The sequence below is a fragment of the Strix aluco genome, chromosome 3, assembly GCF_031877795.1.
Source record: "Strix aluco isolate bStrAlu1 chromosome 3, bStrAlu1.hap1, whole genome shotgun sequence".
In the NCBI taxonomy this organism is placed as follows: domain Eukaryota; kingdom Metazoa; phylum Chordata; class Aves; order Strigiformes; family Strigidae; genus Strix; species Strix aluco.
Window position 1 is genome coordinate 38623278 of NC_133933.1, and position 18414 is coordinate 38641691.

The window sequence follows — 18414 nt, forward strand, 5'->3', positions numbered from 1 at the left end:
GCACTGGCAATGAGTTGCTTTATTCCCAGAACTACCCAGCTGAGTAGCTCACCTATGAATTATTGAGTAGTAAGATAACTGGTTCTCTGCCAAAAGTTAATGCATATAGGATGCTTTTGGGGAAAGAGTATCATTGGCTGACTGTTAGTGAATGTTTGGATCTAAACTATTTATATGCTATTGGGAGCAGCATGTCACTGCTAGCCCAATTTGTTAAACAGAAGTATGTAGTAACAGATGCATGGGTATGAGCTGACATCTTGTTATCTTCTAGAAGACAGAGGCAGAACCTGAGCAGAGAGTTGGTGGTCTGATAATGCTACACATGGGAGGGCTCTCCTTTTGTAGGTGGGCAGGAGAATCCCAGATACACCCTAGCTGTTATCCTGCTTCACCATGCTATAACTAGCAAAACTGGCCATAAGTTAGAGACAATATCTTCATGTTAGTCTGTGACAAAAAAATAATCTAGATTTGGGTTATGACATTGGTCTGGCAGTAATTGAAGGTATTAGCTCTGAAATGCCTACTCTCTTGCCCTCTTTATTTCTCTTGTGCATAACTTTGCTAATTGGGTGGTATGTGTGTGGGAGGAGGATTATCAGCATGCATTTCACATACAAATGTGTATGTGTCTTCTGTACATACACCATCTCTTTTCCCACTTATCTTTTTCAATTAGGGGAGTGTACTGTTTTGAAATCAGGCACTTAAGGTAAGTGAGGCATGGGAATGAGGTGGCTTTACACTGCAGGAGAATACTTGTCTTTGTAGTGTTTTGTTAGCATGAATTAATTGGGCAGTGAGTCTGAGTAGAGTTCCAGCATATCTAGGACAGATCTTTTTTGAGGAGGCATATCTGTGAGGCAGAAGGTCTGGAAATTCCGACCCAGGATGGACTTTCTTCAAAGCACTGTGTAAAGTGAGCTAGGGGGTCTCATGTATTAATCAGCACAGCTCATCATGCAGAAGAGGAAATCCTTTAGTAAATCCCTCTTTATTAAAACAAGGTGAAGACTGGTTGAGCTAATTGGCTTGGAAAGTTCAGAGAAGAGGAAAGCAGCAAAGCTGGTAGTGAATACATTTCATTCTCTCTTCTTTTAAAAGCAGTCAACTAGCACAGAACTAAGCCTTCTCTGCTCTGAGCCCTGCTTCTCCAGTCCCTGCACCCACTTATCTAGCGGAAAATGTACTTGAACAAATTTGTTTTGTTTGAAATAACAATACTTGCAACTTGGCTTTCAAGCCCTTCACAAAAAATACACGTTTTATCTCTTTATACATGGGAAGACTGAAGTGCAAAAGCAAAAGGCCTAGAAGATGAAAGAAAGAGATTCTGACTTTTAGCTGAAATAGGTTGAGCAAGCCTTCCTGCATCTCCCCTCTTCTAACTACTCAATTATATCATCTCTCAGAAACAAGCAAATGAGACTGGACTTGTAAATATTAGTTGGATATTTGTCTCCACATGGAAGACTGCTGGTGCCTCATGTGTGTTCTTGGGCTGTGGGTGCTGTTGCAGAGAACAAAATTCCTCAGCTGTGATTTCCCAGCCTTGTGACAATAAAACAGCTTCCCACTTGCTTGGGTAGGGAGCTCTGGTCTCTCCTGGAGCTGTAACCATGGTGTTTTCTACCTGCTGTGAAAGCAGGGGTGCAGTATCTTTGATGACTGTGACATCTTCATTACCCTGGATGATGGGACCAGGGGCTGGATAAGGAAGGCACCCTTTGCTGGGATCACTTTGGTTGCTTAGAGCAGATTAGGGAAGACTGCATCTGGTATGACTGTAGAGTGGTACCTATCAGAATTTAAATGGATGCTGGATGGGGTCATATAGGTCTCATATGGCCCTAATAGCAGCCTGTGCTGATTTGCTTTCCAGAGAGGGAATTACTGCCTGCTGTCATTAGCCACTTTGGATAATGAAACACAGCTAATAACTGTAACTAACTATGAAGTGCAGTCTTTCATACCAGGTTATCTGTGTGTCCTTTGAAAAGTTGATCCAGCGAGTGAGTGGTCAATTAGCTCTCACAGGTGGGATAAGGTGAAGACTACAAGCAGGACTTCTGTTGCCACTGTGATTGCATGGCTAAGCTTGGAGGGAGTCATCAGCAGAGTGGGATGAGAACTGAGCAGAAAATAAAGCTCTCTCTAATCTAGCAAGGCTTGCTATTTTCATCACTTGTGTTACGTGTTGCACTTTCTAGATTTAAATAAAAATGTAAATGATGACTGACTCTGGAGGGTAGAGTAGAGGGTGTATTTCACAGGGGAGGAAGCCTGAGCTAAGGACTGAAGAGTGGGTCAGGATATAGGACTCCTGTGCTGCTTCTGTCTGATGCTGCTGGTTCGTGTGACCTCAGGCTGGCCATCTTTCTGCTTGTGCCTCTTTTTTGCCTGGACATTGCTGCGCCACAGTGCTCCTCACAGCAGAGAAAGTGTGGGAAGTAAATCCCTGTAGAAAAATGAGAGTGCAGCAGGCCATGGCAGCTGCATAGACCTGGTACAACATGGGCAGCTGACCACCTACAGAGACGGTTGTTGTCAGCTGCTGGTCAGGGTGGTTACAGGGGAGAAAGAGCTGCCTGTGAGTCAGAAAGCAGGTTATGAGTGAGCTCCTCAGCTCTGACAGCCCCTTCAAAATGAACCAGCATTTGGGAATTGACAAGGATATGCTATTCACAGTTCTCAAGCTACAGTGGGAAAGCAGACTTTGCATGTGTACTGCACAGTAGTGTGGTACTGCGGTGTTTAGGATTTTTCAACCTTCTCAATCCTTGCCTGAGCTCTTAATGCAAGGTCTGTTCACTCAGTGTTCCCCTGTTCTGCACATAATGGTTTGTGTTTAAGCTTGTCACTGATTTCTGTGCATCAGTCCAATATGAGCTTTTTGTGGCCTTTCATCCATATCAGATTGAGCAGCCTCATGACAAAATCCCCGTTTTTTAAAGTGAAAAAGAATTTTTTCACTTTTTTTTTTTTTTTCCTGTATTTACCCCACAAGTGAAAAACTTTCCATAGTGCATCACTGCCATCCTGGAATGCTCTGACTTCATTGCTGGTGAAAGAAGCATCTCTGCCTTCTGGAGGCATCTGAATTTGATGGGAACTTGCAACAATCAGACAGCATTGCAGGGATCACTGAGTACCCCTTCTTGAGCCGAGCCCAAGCAGGACAGGACAGTAACAGTGCAAAGAGACTGTGGTCTCTCCTGCAAGCATTTTGGCTCTTGTAAGGAAGTAAGTACATGTCTCCCTTCCTCAAGGCTAAAATAAAAACAGGCTTAAAACAAATACAGACTTGACCACAGCTCAACAGCCAGTGCACTTCTCACCCATCTAGCAGGACAAGCATTTCAATCCTGGTTATTTCCAGTGAAAGCAAGAAAATAAGAGGTTATTGAGGCACAAAGCAATACCCCTTGACACTTGACATTTCTCTGTTGTACTTCCCTCACTCTTGCCCTTCATTGTTGTGAAAACTGTGCTAGCTTAGCAACCCTTCAGTGCAGAGCATCTGCTCTGGCTCACAGCAAGGGAGCTTGCCTACAGCCTGGCTTTGCTTTAGGGTGCCTGGCACGCTGGAGTAGGTTGCTTGTGTTCAGCTGATTTGATCTACTCCTAACGAGCTAATTCTGCTGCAAAGGCAGGCTGCCCTGGCTTGTGTTTTACAGCAGCCGCATTTCAACAAGGTTGCTGGAGAAGCCTTGCTCTTTCAATGTTGCCTAGAACGGTAATGCATTGCCCTCTTTATCCCTTTTGGCACTCCTCCTGCCAGCTAGCTCTTCTAGAGTTAAGCTGTGTGCTGAGAGAAAACAGTAATTGTCTATATTTGTTTACTGTGTTTCTTACTAGGGGATCCCAAAGCCCTGTATATGCAGAGAGGTTTTTTACCTCTTCCTTGAAGCGTAGCAACCTGCTGTGTGAGCTTAAAAGAGCACTTCAGCTGCATGCACTGGAGTTCAGTGGAGATACAGGAAGGCATTTGAGGAGCCTCTGGACAAGGACCCACCTTTGGAACTGGACTAAAAACTGGGGTTGATACCCTAGCTCCCCAAAGAGAACCATAGCAGCTTAGTGAGCTAGAATAGCCAGATAACTGCTGCCTTATAGTCAGCAGGGATGCTGCTTCCCTGTGGGTATTGGAGGCACTTGGAAAATCATCACTTCCTGCAGCTCCCTAAAGGTGTCTGTGCAGGAGTCATGTTCGAGGTCTCTGCTCCAAGACAGTCACCATCTCAAGTGTACTGGAACTGTTCAGTTCCCAGTTGTTGGGGGTCAGAGAACCGGTTCATTTAAACAAGCTTTCTTCTGCATTTAAGCCAGGGATGAGAAAAGGCTGTGTTCTTATCTGCTAGGATTTGCAGACTGATTCCCTGCCTTGGTGGTGGGTCTCCCACCAAGTGTACAACTTGAAGAAGTGTGGGCTCCCCAGTAGGCATTGGAGACCAGAGCTGATGTCTGACTCTGTAATTGCTGTTGACCTTTCTTTGCTTTCATTATCCACTGGCAGCCTTCAGGAATAGCAGCCCCTTGCCATAGTACTGCATCCTTTGCAGTGATGGGATGACCTGCTTCAGCTCTTTCTCCAGAAAACCCGGGGGCTCCAGGACTACATGCAAAGTTAATGCTCATTGGGTGTTTCCTAGTGCCAGAGACAAGAGGAGAAAATGTAATCAGTTTTTATTGTGTAGGCACTTTCACACATTCCTTCGCAAGGTGATAACATAGGCCCAGAGCCTGTCCCAGTGCAAATCAAGTTAAATCCCATTTCCCACTGAAGAAGATTAAATATCTTCTACATCCTTGGCTGCCCTGCTGTTCCTGTGACCTAAGGAAGCATCTGGACTGTCCCAGCCCTGCTCCTTTGTGACCCTTTATCAGCCCCAGTGAGGCCCAGGGGGGCAGTTTCCTTGCAGCATGTGTCCTTGTAGGGGGCACTTTGTCCAATTTCAGACTTTTTCTCTTCCTCTGTTCCAGCTCTGTGCACAGGCACCGCTTGGTGCAGTGAGGGAAGCTGCTCTCCCACCCCTCTCTCTCCCCTCATGAGATAGATTGCTTTGAGTACATCTGGAGCTGCTGTGCCTTTTTTTTTTTTTTTTAGCCTTGCTTTCTCTGTTGTGTGGTGTGGTTTTTTTTTTCCTACATCACCAGCTGGCCTTGATTATAATGTGAGACCCCACCAGGTTCAATTAAGAAGCAGATGTGACCCAAGAAATGGGATAGCAGAGGGATGGAGATGACACATTTGTGGCACTAGGTCTAATCAAACAACTTCTCACATTATTCTCACTGTGAGGTGGGAGACATGTGAGCCAAAGGCAAGTCGGTGCTTGGAGCACCTGCAGAGACACATTGCTAGCAAAGCCATCTGTAACGAGCTGACCATGCCACTCAGCATGGCAACGTGAGCTCAGTCAAGGGCTGCTTTTAATCCACTTAAATGCAGCAAAGGGACCAGAGGCTGACAGTTGAGAATGGGTACCTAGAAAACAATCAGTCACTGTCAAACAAGGGCTGCCAGGTGGAGAGGATCCTTGTACGCTGCGTACCCACAGATGCATCTGTGTCCCTGGGAGGGGGGACACTCTGCATGCAGACCTGTGGGGTGGTGCAATAACCACCTTCATCTGTGGTGTAGATGGAGATGTTGCTAGTGTTACATAGCTGTACATGGGTCTTGCTGGCATCAGGCTATGGTAGGGGAGAGACTGGTGCGCTGGAGCCATCTGGGTATGGCTGTGTTCAGGACAGCAGGGATGCTGTGTGACCTGTGGCTCCTGGTGGAGCTGTGTCTGTGGCGCTGCAGATGCTGTGTGTGGCAGGTTTTGGGGCTTGGCTATGCATAGCAGCTCTGCAGACCTTTAGAGGAGGGAGGTGCTTTGTAGATCTGTAGTGCACAGAAGTTGTCTGTGGAAGAGCAGGTGCTTTGAACCTGGAGAAGGTGAGTTGTGATTGTGCTGGAGCTGCTTTAAATCTGTTCTCTCTCTTCTACATTTGGACAAACAGCTGATTTGTGTTCAGGAAGCTTTTCTCATTTTAGAGGGAGAGCTTCTGGTTATTCCCATGCTGTAGTGTTTTAATTAAGAGTTTACTGCAAGTGAAATGTGTCCATCAGATGGCTGTGGAGATTGAAGTCCTCTGCCATTGCATTAAATAAGGGGTAGCCCAAGAAATACCAATCCAGACTTTCTCCTTGTTCTGCCCCAACCATGCCCAAATCATGAGGTTCGTGTACATTTTTACAAGTACTAAAGAACAAGACTTAGTAGCCTCTCTTTGCTAAGGAGATGGCCACACATCACCATTCTTACACTACTGGCAGAGAAGCTGACATGGAGACACGTGGCTCGCCTCCCAGTGTGGGGGAATTTTTTCCAGAGATAGCAGTAGGCCCCAGAATCCCTGTAGCCAGTCCCTGGTGTGTTATACTGATGTATTTGGGTGAGGCCCCCTAACACCCCTTCAGGTCTGTGCTCTGTGGGGACAGCCAGTGCATATCCTTCCATCTGAATATGGCGTCTCTGATAACCTTATCGGACATTGACCAGAAGAACATGAATGTGACTGCTTGGGAGCATACCTGCCTGTTCAGGGAGTGCAGTTTATGCTGGCTATGAGGACTATGGTTATTCTGATTACGATCTGAGGATTGAATCCAAGCTGTGGCGCTCAGCTGCTGGAGTTGCACTTCTCACATGAAAGAGCAGGGTTTGGTAGCTCCTCCAAGCAGTGTCTTCACGGTGGGATGAGTACTTGCTAAAGGTCACCCCTACCTCATAAATGGAAAGGAGGTGGGAGGTGGCCCCAGCTTAGTCAGAAAGGCGTGTCAGATGACTATTGCTGCTTTTGGTTTGATGAAGCCTGGCTCGTGCTAGAAAATAAATATCCTCTTGGAAACTGTAAGTGCTTGTCTCCTCAGAGCAAGTCCAGGGTGACCGTGTTGAGTGAGACGGCTATTCCCTGACGGCATCCCTGTCTGTTGCTCTGTTCGGTCTCCAGTCCCCCCTGTGGTGGAGCCAGCCTTCCAGGACGTGCGCCAGGGTGTGGGGCGCAGTGTTACCCTGCGCTGCACCATGCTGAAGGGCAGCCCCATGAAGGTGGCCACCTCCGTCTGGCGCTTCAATGGGACACTTCTGGCACAGCCCCTGACAGAGCAGCAGGACTACTCGGAGCTGAAGGTGGACAGCGTCAGCCGGGAGACCAGCGGTAGCTATGAGTGCAGCATTTCCAATGACGTTGGGGTCTCCACTTGCCTCTTCCAGGTGTCTGGTAAGTCACAGAGTGCACATTGGAGCGAGCTGTTGGATGTGGTCATGGAGGTGGGAAGCTTGATCCCCATAAACTGGTACTAGTACAGGCAACCTCTCCTGCCTCCTCTGTGCACAGCGCTTTGTTCAGAAGGGATGACTTTCCATAAGCTGACAGGGAGATCTGCCTCCATCATTCAGGCAGTCCTTCAAGTCTGGGATGGACCTGGAGCAGTTAGTGCCAGCCACTGGTACATTTTATCAGTGTTTGACCACTTGCCTGAAAGACACAGGAGGCTGCCATCAGCTTTCAAGCTTGGACAACCTGTATCATTAGATAAGTATTAACCAAGGGAGGGTGAAAGGCTCTCTACATCCCCCAAACAGGTTCCAAACCATCTAATTTCCCCTTCAGAAACTGTATTATGTATTCCTGTACCTTCCCTCTGTCTTCTGTCTGTCCGTGTCTCACAATGCCTGCTAGGACAAACATGAGCTGGTAATGGGCACTACTACTCAGTGGATTTGTGGCTCACAGTCTTCTGTGAATCCAGCAGGCACTGTAATGGGACTCCTCTCCAGCACCTGCAGCTGCAAAGAGGGATGGCAGAGTTACAGCATGTAAAACCACACATCTGACCTAACCTCTCCAGCTGGTCATTAAATCTTCTTTTCCCATGACCCCTGAATTGACTTGTGCACCAGTTTCTAGAAAAGCTCTCCAATGAAGTTGCCTTAATACGCAGTAAATTCAGCCAAAATACTAAGTTTTCAGTCCAGGGCCAATTTATAATACTTTTCAAGTCAGGGCTGAACAAATGAGAATAAATAACATCCAGAGAGGCCTGGTTTTGAAGCAGATATTTCCCGGGGTTTGGAAAAGCTCAGGTATGCTCTAACTCTGAGGTGCTCTCAGAGATGGGGGAGACCAAACCACTTCTACTGTTTGGGTCCCTTTTCAGAACCTTGCTCTCACCCCTTGAGATTTCCTGGAATTTGTCTGGCAGTGGATTTTCTTGAGAGCTTTGGCCCTCTTTACCCTTTCTTCATATGCTTGCGACTCTCCTGTCACTAAGTGATGGTAAACCATATCCCACTATGAGCCACCACATCAAACTGTGTCCCTCACAAGCTTGGGAATGCTCCCAGGATCTGAATTTCTTGCTGGAAGTAGTAACAAATACATATTACCACCTGGTGTACCATGCTGTGTCCCATGACATAAGATCCCCTCAGCGGAAAGTGACATTCATCCCTAGAAAGCACTCATCAGGAACGCAGCAAGCATTTATTTTCCTGCATACCTTCTCCATTTCCAAGGCATTGGTATCTGATGGTGGCTTTTCAGTTCCAGATATCTCTGCCTGTGTCCTGGACAGTTACAAATCAATTAGAGCTTCTGAGCCTGTAGAGCAACCTGAAAAATAATCCAGTGGCTAGACTGCTGCGCTTGGGCTCAGGACTGCTGGAGTTTTAATTTCCATCAGCCACAGCCTTCCTGGGTGAGCAGGGGAAATGGCATCATCTCTTTTTGTTTCTGTTTCTTCTCTGTGAAAGTAGGACCATAAACCTTTCTATCTGATAGGGAGGCAGTGACTCATTTGTGACTGTGATGTGTTCAGAAGTACTGGAAACAGAGTACATAAATCTGACTGGGATGGTATTAGTTTCTTCTATGGATGGGAGATTAGCTTTCAGAGATGTTTTGGAAGGATAGCGAGACATCCAACCCACTTCCCTTGAGTAAGTTATCTGGGCAGCACATACTGGTCACCACCACCTGCCCTCCCACTAGCTACAAGCACAGAAAAGCCCTGCAAGGTGAATAGCCTTCAGCTCTTCCCATCAGCTGTAAGCAAAAGACAAAACTTTCCAGCAATGGTAAAAGTTTCCAGAAAAGAAGTTCCAAAAGTATCTGATGTGCTGCATTTCTATTAGAAGGCTTTTTTTCTAGCTTCCGTTTCCATCTTGGAGTCAATTAATAAGGAATTAATATCAAGCGAGATGATGATTATCATCAGTTCTGAATTTATTTTGGAATCCATTATGAAGCTTGACTTCCACAGTCAATACAAGTTGAATAAGCAGCAATTAGTCTCTGAGGTGGTTCTGAACTTCTTACTTGTGCAAAAATTCAAGTCAATAAAAATAATAAGAAAAAAAGGTCTTGGAAACAAACATCAATATTATCCATCTGAGTTCATCAAAAATAAACATTGAATCCTTTCGAGCCTAATTATAACCACACAGAATGGCAGGGCCTGTGATTCAAGTGGAAAGGTGTAGCAGACTACCTGGAAAGATGGTGTTTATGCCTGTTCTGCTTTCCATCATCCATTGCTGCCCAGGCATCTTTCTGGTCTGTGCAGGTCCAGATTGGACCTGAGCCCAGAAAGGAGAGATTTGGTTCTGATCCAGCTCCTGCCTGGTCCAGGACAGGACTTGCCTAAAATTGGAGTGCACAGGGTGAAATGAAGGCAATTTCAAATAGGGCAGCCAGTTGTCGGTAAGACCTTGAGCTGCTTCTAGGCTCCGTGCGTTAGTCCACCAGCTGCTGAGCTGCATGGCAGTAGCCTTCGAATCCTATTTGGTAGTTCAGGACAACAGTGGCTGGGAAAATGATGGGAAATCCCTCCTTCTCTGACCCTTTTCAGTTTCTCTCTGGTATATCATTTCTCCTGTGTTTCCTTTCTTCCTGCTGCCCTCTGTTTTAAGGGGAGACGTGAGTAGAGAAAAGACATCTCTGCCCCTGCAAAAGCTCCTGCTGTTTTTACCCAGGCTGAGGTCAGCATCGCCTTTGCTGCGGAGTTGACTGTCATGTTACAAAGAGGCTGGAGCACTGTGTTGTCAAGGCAGGGGAGATGCAGAAGGAGCAAGGTCTCCTTTTTAAGGCCATGGTCCCTGTGTGATAAATAACACTTTTCCTATGACCTACTGGCCAAATGGTCGTTCCTCAGAGTTTGTTAGCAGGAGACTCTGTTAAGCAGCAGATGAAACAGGAGAAATGCCATTTTAAAGCTGAATCTGAACTACAAAGCAAGAGAGAAAAGATTAGAGCTGGTTCCAGCTGGAGAGCTGAAGTTGTTCCCACCTTCTCAGGTCTCAGTCATGCCCCACTGGTGTTGCAGGACTGCTAACCTTCCCAGTAGTTTAAGCTGTGAAAACAGTAGCAATTCACAGAAAATGATGGCACATCAGTGCAACACCAGCTGCAATTGTAAGGGTGTCCCTCATGTCAAAGGCGAGCAGAGCTGTTCCACTCTCACCACACCTCTTTGTGATTTATGTTTCCCTTGATCCCACTCTTTTACTTTCCTCCCTCTTTTTTTTCTTTTTTGTTTCCCTCCAGCAAAAGCTTACAGCCCAGAGTTTTACTATGATACTCCCAACCCCACCTTGAGCCAGAAGCAATCCAAGAATTACTCTTACGTCTTGCAGTGGACACAGAAGGAGCCCAATGCTGTGGATCCCATCCTCAAGTATCGCCTGGAAGTCCGGCAGGTAAGGTCTGCTCTTCTAGAGCCTCAGTGCGTGCCCTTGGGAAGAGGACCTCTCAGGAGGTAGTTACATCAATGTCTCCTTGCCAATTAAGAGCTAAAGGTGATGAAATTGCCGGATCCTGATGGTCTTGCACCTTCCCCACCAAATGGAAGAGACAGGACAAGTGCACAGCTCAGTGTTCATTTTTACGTCTGGTGTTGGGTATGATTGAGAGCTTTCAAAACCCTGCTGCCTCCCATCAGACTGTTCATGCTCAGTGTTTTGAATGGGGTTTTAATGTGAACAAAACCTCACAGTCATTAGTAGGTATTGTAGATTTTATAGGCCAAAGACTCAAACGAGTGGAATTCCGTCCTCCTCACTCATATGAAATAAAGGGAATAAGCTGAAGAGCTCTCCAGGCAGGAACTGCAGGAAAAATTCATTGGCTGTTTGCGTTGCAGAAGGGCTTTCATACTGTCACAGTAATGAAGCTATTTGGACTATATAAACTCTGCAGGGGAAGAGAAGTGGGTTTCAAGGTTTCTGAGTCTGAAGAGAAATCATACTGGGGCCAGGGGGGAGAGAACTGAGGGAAATCTCAAGAGATCACTGGTTGGAGAAGGTTAGGGAAAAAAGTCTGATGTTTTTAAAGAGCACATTAACCTAGCAGGATTGCCAGGTACTTTCATCCATGTTCAGCAAAGTGCCTGTGTTCAACATTTTTTAAAAATGGGGACACTTAAAATTGGTGGTTCTTGCCATTCAGTGGTAGCTTGGAAGCAAATGCATTTTGCAAGGAAAAGTTTGTTTACTGTAGATAGAAAACAAAATAATTAAAAAGATCCAAGTGTCTCTTTCCTCTAGTTCTGCACAGTAGGCTCCGGTTTTATGTCTCAGTTTGATTGTGAGCTCTCTGGGGTGGGACAGCCTTTGTTTGTTACTCAAACCATGTGGAGCACATTGTCAGTCCTTAATAATAATACAGGACACAGGGGAGCCTCTAATAATGAAGGCAGTTTGTCATAGTACCCCTTCCCTCTTAGCTGAGATTCGCTATTATCGGCACTGCAACTCAATGAACTAATTTGTGATTTTTATCCTTCTCCTGTGATGTTGAGGTTTTTTTCCTTTTGCACAGTGCCTGGAAGTAATCTTGGATCTGTTCCCCATTGAGCTCCTACTGAAAGGGATCAAGAAAAGGGAAAATCACATTTCTGTTTTAAGTTATGGAATAAAGCTGAATGCCTGTGCAAATTTAACCCCCCCTGTTTTTGTTCATACCCCATCAGTTACTGCTGTTAATGTTTCTTTTGCAGCATTACCACATAGTTGTGACTATTGAGTGGTGTCTTTTAGAGGAATGTTATACTGTGGCCCTGCAGTAGCCATCTCATGTATGGGCAGACTCTTAGAAATGGCTACAGGTGTGATCATGGTGGCCTGGGTCTGAATAAGGGAGGGCAGAGAGAGGAGGAAACAGGGGAGTTTTCCCACTTCTGTCAAGCACAAGTGGGAAACACTCTGGAAAAAGCTTTCATGGTACTACCTCCTCCGATGAAGGTGCTTGTATTTCATGATGAGGTCTCTGCCTCCATGTGCCATACTGAGGTCTCACTAAGCCCTTTTTCATTTCTTTGTCCCAGAGGATCGCATCGCCTCTCATCTCCAACCTGCCGCTCCTCAGAGCTGCCTCTGTGCCCCTGTCCTGCCTTCCTGGTGTTTTCCCAGTGATGTCCCACTTGGACTCCAAGCAGCTTTGCAACACCTCCTGACCTTTCACCCTTTCCCTTGTGCCATCACTCTCTTCCCTGTCCCACAGGCTTTACTGCTTTGTCGCACCTTCTTCTTCATGCTGGGGCACCCAGGCTAAGCTTTATATCCTGCTGTTCCATCACTGGACCGCATAACATAGTGACATTACTGAATATAACTGTGAAAATTTCAAAAGCTTAAAAGCATTGCTGACTGGAGAGCTCTTAAGAAAGGGGATTTGTCCTCCTGAATGAGGAGCTGCTGTTTGTCTGTGCGCCCTCCTCACTGGATACGCTGGCTTCCAGGCACTAGCTGTGGTGGCATGAAAATCCTCCTAGAGAGCTAGGATTGAAGTGGAGTATTCTCCTCAGATAAAACAGGCCTTACATGTGACCAGACATGACTGATTTATTGCCAGCATCAAGCTGATGAAAGCTTACCCAGCCAGCCAGCCCACCTTCTCCTCCAGTCCTGGGAGCTCCTCAGCCTCAGTGGTCATGGCAGGTGCTCTTCAGCATCTTAAGGATGAATGTAGCAGCAGCAGCCTGCAGTCTTGGGGTGGTGAGGGGCTGTCTGGGGGCGGGATTAACTCTTGCTGTACTGGAATCCGAAGGGCAACCAGCTGGGATGCCCACTGGTAAAATGGTTTGCTGGTTTTCATTTCACTCTCCCTGGTTTGCTTGAAGAGCTCTTGGCATATGTAATGTGAAGATCCCCAAGTAGCAGGATGCTTGCAAGGCACCTGGGAACCCTTGAATTAAATTTGCTTGCTGCAGCTGCTGAAAATGGGGCTGAGTGAGAGTAAAAGTGCTGCTTATTAATTGGCTGGTGCTGTGGCTCCTCCAACTCTTCCTGTTCAACAGCTTCTGAGAGCTGGTTGGGCATTCCTGGGGGGATTGCAAGCAGTCTGGGGGAATTTGGTTTCCAAAGCAATGCATGGGGGCTCCCAGCAAGATGGGCAGCTGCATTTCCACAGGAGCTGATTGTTCTCGACACTGTGGAGCAGGCTGAGTGGCGCAGCAGACGTACCAGTTCCAGTAGAATAAGAATTAACTCTCAATTAAAACCAAATAAACAGCCTGACAGCTTGGAGCTACTGACCCAGGCAAAGCGAATACAATAGCAATGTGGAGCAAGCTTCTTGTAAGCTTCTGTTATATGTCTCAGCAAATAAGCTGTTATTTCCCAGAGTGCATCGGTCAGGTCAGCTTAGGCAGTGGCCATTGTGGTGAGTGGCAATTCAGAGGGGAAAACATCCCCACTGAGGAATGGCGGGGCCTCAGACTTTTGTATTGGTGGCTTGGGAGGTTTTTCCTTTCTTGCTCCAAGGCAACTAATCCAAATGCTGACCACCTTACTTCACCTTAGCCAGTGAACTTCATGAGCCCACAGCCTTGAGTGTTCTGGTTGTGGGCAGATGCCATGAGGCTTTTGGGCTATTTGTTTAGTCAGCTTTTTTTCTTCCATGTATTACAACATTACGACACTGAGGCACTGCACTCCAAGTGAAATGTTTTTCGTTGCTTGGGGATTCAAAGCAGCCTCCCCAAACCAGATCTTTGCTTAAAAAATAAAAAGCCTTTTAAGTTGCTTGTTTCTCTCTGTGTATTTTATCTCCTCCCAGAGCTCTGCTCTAACATTAAAGAGAAACGAAAAGCTATCTAATATTGCGAGCAGGTTGGATCCTGGAGGAAAGATCTGAGTTGGGCTGGTGGTTACAGTTACAGGGGATAGTGGCAGAATTACTGTGCACTTAATGAGCTGGAACCCATCTGTGACCTGAGGCTGCAAGAGAGAGAAGGAGGAGAAGGTATTGGTACAGTAGGGAAGTTTAATCTTCATTGTGCCCCTCAAAGGAGACCTGAGGCTGCAGTCTCCTCCATACCTTCTGATGCACAGGCTCGGGCCAGAATGGAGCCAGCTTAACACATTCCTGCTTTTCCCCTCCTCAGAGCAGGCTCAGCTCTATCTGCCATACAGACCCCTGAAATTTGCACCAGGCCAAGCCCCAGACCCATTTGCTAAATTAGCTCACTGGGTTGTCACTTCAGATTAATTCCTGTCAGGGAGACTGTCTTTAATGAGACTAGCCCTGTGTAATGCCTGATTAATTGTACGGTCTCTCTTTGTTTGTACTTTCATCCCCTCCATGTTGGATAAACATCCCCTGCTGTCTGCAAAACTCATCTGGGCTCCAGAGCCGGCTGCCACTTGCCTCATCAGCCAGCCAGAGCAGCATTAATGAGAGCTGCAGCGGTGGGGAGCCAGACTCACCGTGTGGGGAGGTGACAGATAACAGAGCTGTTTGGACAGACATAGGACAGGGGCGTTAGCAGGAATTTAATGATTGTGATTAGAGTGGAAGGTTAACTCCGCTGATGGCCACCGCAACGCAGCGGGAGCGGTTTTATGCCAAGGCCCATGGGCTGCAGGTTTGTATTGCTTCATTTCTGCCTCTGAGTTGTTCTTTTGCTCTCCTCTGAGGCCACTTCAGCAGCGTCTGTCAACTGCTGTCTGTCTTTGGCTTCATTAGCGCAGAGTCGGACGCCCCTCCAAGGGCACACAGACCAGGGCAGGGGTGTCTCGCTCTCTTCAGGCATCAAGCAGGGGGGATGGTATTACTCAAAAGAGAGTATGAGTAAGCAGTGCACCAGCCCATAGTCATTTATGTAAATGTTTAGTTGAGAACACTGCTAACTTGAACCACTCTGCTTCCCCCATTTGTGCACCACTGTGGCTTGGTGAACCCACGTGCATGGCCCTTGGCCCATGAGGAACCAGCCTAGTGAAGTTGGAAGCATCTTCCAATGCTTGTAAGCAGCCCTGTGATAACATAAACAGCTAGTTTGGGCAGCCAGGATAGAACAAACTTTCAGAGCAAGCTAATCCACCCAGCCACTCATCAGGAGTGAGAACATCCAGGCCAAAAACTTGTCTCCTCCCATCTTTAGCAGTAGCCAGCGTCTGGAGAAGAGTATAAAACCAAGGCAGACACATGCAGCATTGCTTTCTCTGCCTCTAGGTATTATAAACCCATCTGTTTATTGGGTCCCAGGTTAGGAGAAGGTACGAACTACGCAAGGTGATGTACTCAAGTGGGTGGTGGCCCTTGCAGCAGCCCAGCTCTGTGCTCTGGGAGGTGAACAAAATTCCTTTTCTTCTGCAGATGCAACTGTGGCTTCAGGCGAAGCTTCTTTGGGAAACTGAGCAGCTGGTGCCTTGGGGGGTTGCCTGAGGGCTGCACCTCAGAGCTGGGGGGATGCCAAGGGTTAGGAAAGAAGGCAGCTCTGGAAAGGGGCTAACATTTTGCTGACTCTGGGGGATTACAGGCTGCCTGGGCAATGCTGCCATCACCAAGGCTGACAGGACTGGGTCCATAGCCCTCATCCCGAGGCTCTCTGGGGCGCTGTGGCCCCAGTGACCCCATCCTGTGTGTCCCCCCACTAGTGCTGCGGTGGGCTTTTCAGCTGGAGGGTGCTGCAGGAGCCGAGGAGGTGATATAGTGAGGTTTTGGGACAGCTTAGCTAAAAAGCAGTCAGGGCTGTCCTCCTAAGTCCTTTTCATGCTAAAAGATGAAAAGCTTAAAGGATGAAGTTGTGGCTTGTAAAATAGGGAGTGACCCATCCTGCTCTAGATCAAATGTGACCTGTGGTGCACCAGTGTTATCTGGAAAAAGGGAAAGGGCTTGTGGTGCCACATCCATTGAGAAATCCTCCTGCTGAGAAACTGCTTAACTGGACAGTTTGATCCCTTTTCTTTTCCTCCTCCCTGATAGAGCATCATGGTCCCAGCTGGCTGTAGTGAGGAAGGGAGTGTGACTTCCCATGAAGCAGCAGATGGTGGCCCTGGCTGCATGTGGGATGCTGCATGGATCAAAACACTTGTGGGGTGTGACAAACAGCACATCCCATCCCTTTACTGTTCGTCATTTCACTTGATGCAGGCTGTGCTGGTCCTGTCTCACTGGTGTTAGGACTGGGGAGTGCAGTGACTTGGCCTCACAGTGTTTGCCCAGGACTAAATCTCAAAGCAGACCTTCTGTTGTAGGCTGGCTTATAAGTCACATCTGCTGGAAAGCTTCTTTAGTCGTGTCTTCTTTTTTGCCTACCTTGGCTGTCAGTTTGATGTCTGATTACAGGCTGCTGTTGTATGGGACAATGCCAAATCAACGCAATTCCACCTACCTGGAGCTATCCTCTGTAGTGAGAAAAGGTGTTTTTTCAGCTCTTAACTCTTCCATCGCCCCCACTGATGCTCTTTGGTCTTTTTTTTTTATTTCCACTTTTGTTCAGACAGTGAGAATAGGCACATTACATTTGTGTTCTCCAGTCAATTGCCTTCAGTTGTGCTAGTGGCATACATGATGCTGTGCAGAGCTCAGTCCTGAGGGAGGTGGAAAAGGATGCAGAAAGGAGCCAGTGTGTCAACAGGAGGTGTGCTGGGCGGAGAGTTCAAACAGCAGTCATGATGTGAAGCCAGGGAAAGCAAGAGAAGGGAGATATTACACTGCCTTTTTAGGCTGCAAGAGGAAGAGAGATTTGGAACATGCAGTGGGATTGAGTGGCATCTGGATGCTGGTGGAAAGAGAGCTGGATGATCAATAGCATTTGATGGACAAGCTTGAAACTTAATAAGATTGGTGTGTGGGACCTGGGGGTAAAGCAGCAACTTTGTCACAGGCATTTGGGAGCGTAGAGGGCAGGATCCTGCCTCAGCTGTGTTCTCTGCTGCCTGAAAATGGGACACAACATCAGTCACTGCAGCTGACAGCACATTGAGCCATCTCTCTTTTTGTCCCTAGCAATCTGTCACAGGGGATGATATGTCAATGAGACCAGCTGCTAGAACAAGGTCCTCTTTACCTGTCCTGTAAGGGAAGACTCCAGGACAGCTGGATGTTTGGTGGGGGTGGGGATACAAGGAGCTTTTTCCACAGTTCATGTATGTATTCTTTACTGGCCAAGTTGACACCAGCAGATCTTCCACCTGGCGCAAAGGAAGGGAGTTTCCTCCTGGCCATTGCTCACTGCAGGCAGAGGTGTCTGCCTGGCTGTGGTTGCTGTTAGCCCTGTCAGCCAGAGGATGGAAGTGATTTCTACAACGCTGGCCGGGGAAGCTCAACACAGGCCTGACCAGCACTGACAAGTTAGGTGAGTTCAGAGGAAATGGCTGGGAGCCGTGGGATGAGGTTTCCCCCTTAGGTCTGTTTAACATCTTCCAGTGCCACTATTGAGACTTCCCCTTGCCCACGAGAGCTCAGCAAACGATGCCTAACTAGTGAATTATTCTGACTAATTCTGTCCTTTTGCATTCACAAATTGCTCTTCAGTATGATTAATGGTTTTCCTGAGTTGCTGATCCCTGGTCCACAGATCTTTTGTAATCGGTTAGTTGGGAAAATTGGTAATATGAGCAGTGGCAGGTTAGTTATGCCTCAGTCTCATGGTACCATTTATTTTCTCTGGTTATCCAAAGTAAGGTAACCTGCCCAAAACAGAGCAGCTGAAAGTTTTACAAGGTGGCTTGCCATTCATAAGGTGCCTTGTAGCAGAGATTTTGTCTTAACATTTACTTTTCAGTACTGCTCCTAATGCAATTAAAGTATTTGACTGTGCAAGAGAGAAAGCAGGATAGCTTGTTTAGCTTGCCTAGTACAAAGGAATAATTACAAACAATTTTCCCACTCCTAGCTCTGTTTGGAATAGTTAAAGTGCCTGAGAAGAACAGTACAAATAATCTTGCTGGAAAGCTCGTACGATCTTAAAACACATCTAGTAGCAAAATCTCATCTGTCTCTAGCTCCTAACATCGCTGTTCCGTTCTCATTTAGGGTAAGAAGAATGTGAGAGATGAGATAATCACATTCCTCCAACCAGTATACCCCTCATATCAGCCTTGCAGTCTTGAGATGTTGTTTTCACAC

The 18414-nt window shown here is 47.0% G+C and overlaps 1 protein-coding gene across 2 annotated transcripts in view; it reads left to right on the plus strand.

Moving 5' to 3' along the window:
• Nucleotides 1-18414, plus strand: part of MDGA1 (MAM domain containing glycosylphosphatidylinositol anchor 1) — a 149325-nt gene that overhangs the window by 87470 nt on the left and 43441 nt on the right. For both annotated transcript variants that reach the window (XR_012622446.1, XM_074818131.1), the window contains exons 9-10: nt 7009-7278; nt 10606-10757. Coding sequence is in view for 1 of the 2 variants with exons in the window: in XM_074818131.1 (XP_074674232.1) it covers nt 7009-7278; nt 10606-10757 (422 nt within the window). In the remaining variant the exon portion in view is untranslated. The remainder of the gene's footprint in view (nt 1-7008; nt 7279-10605; nt 10758-18414) is intronic.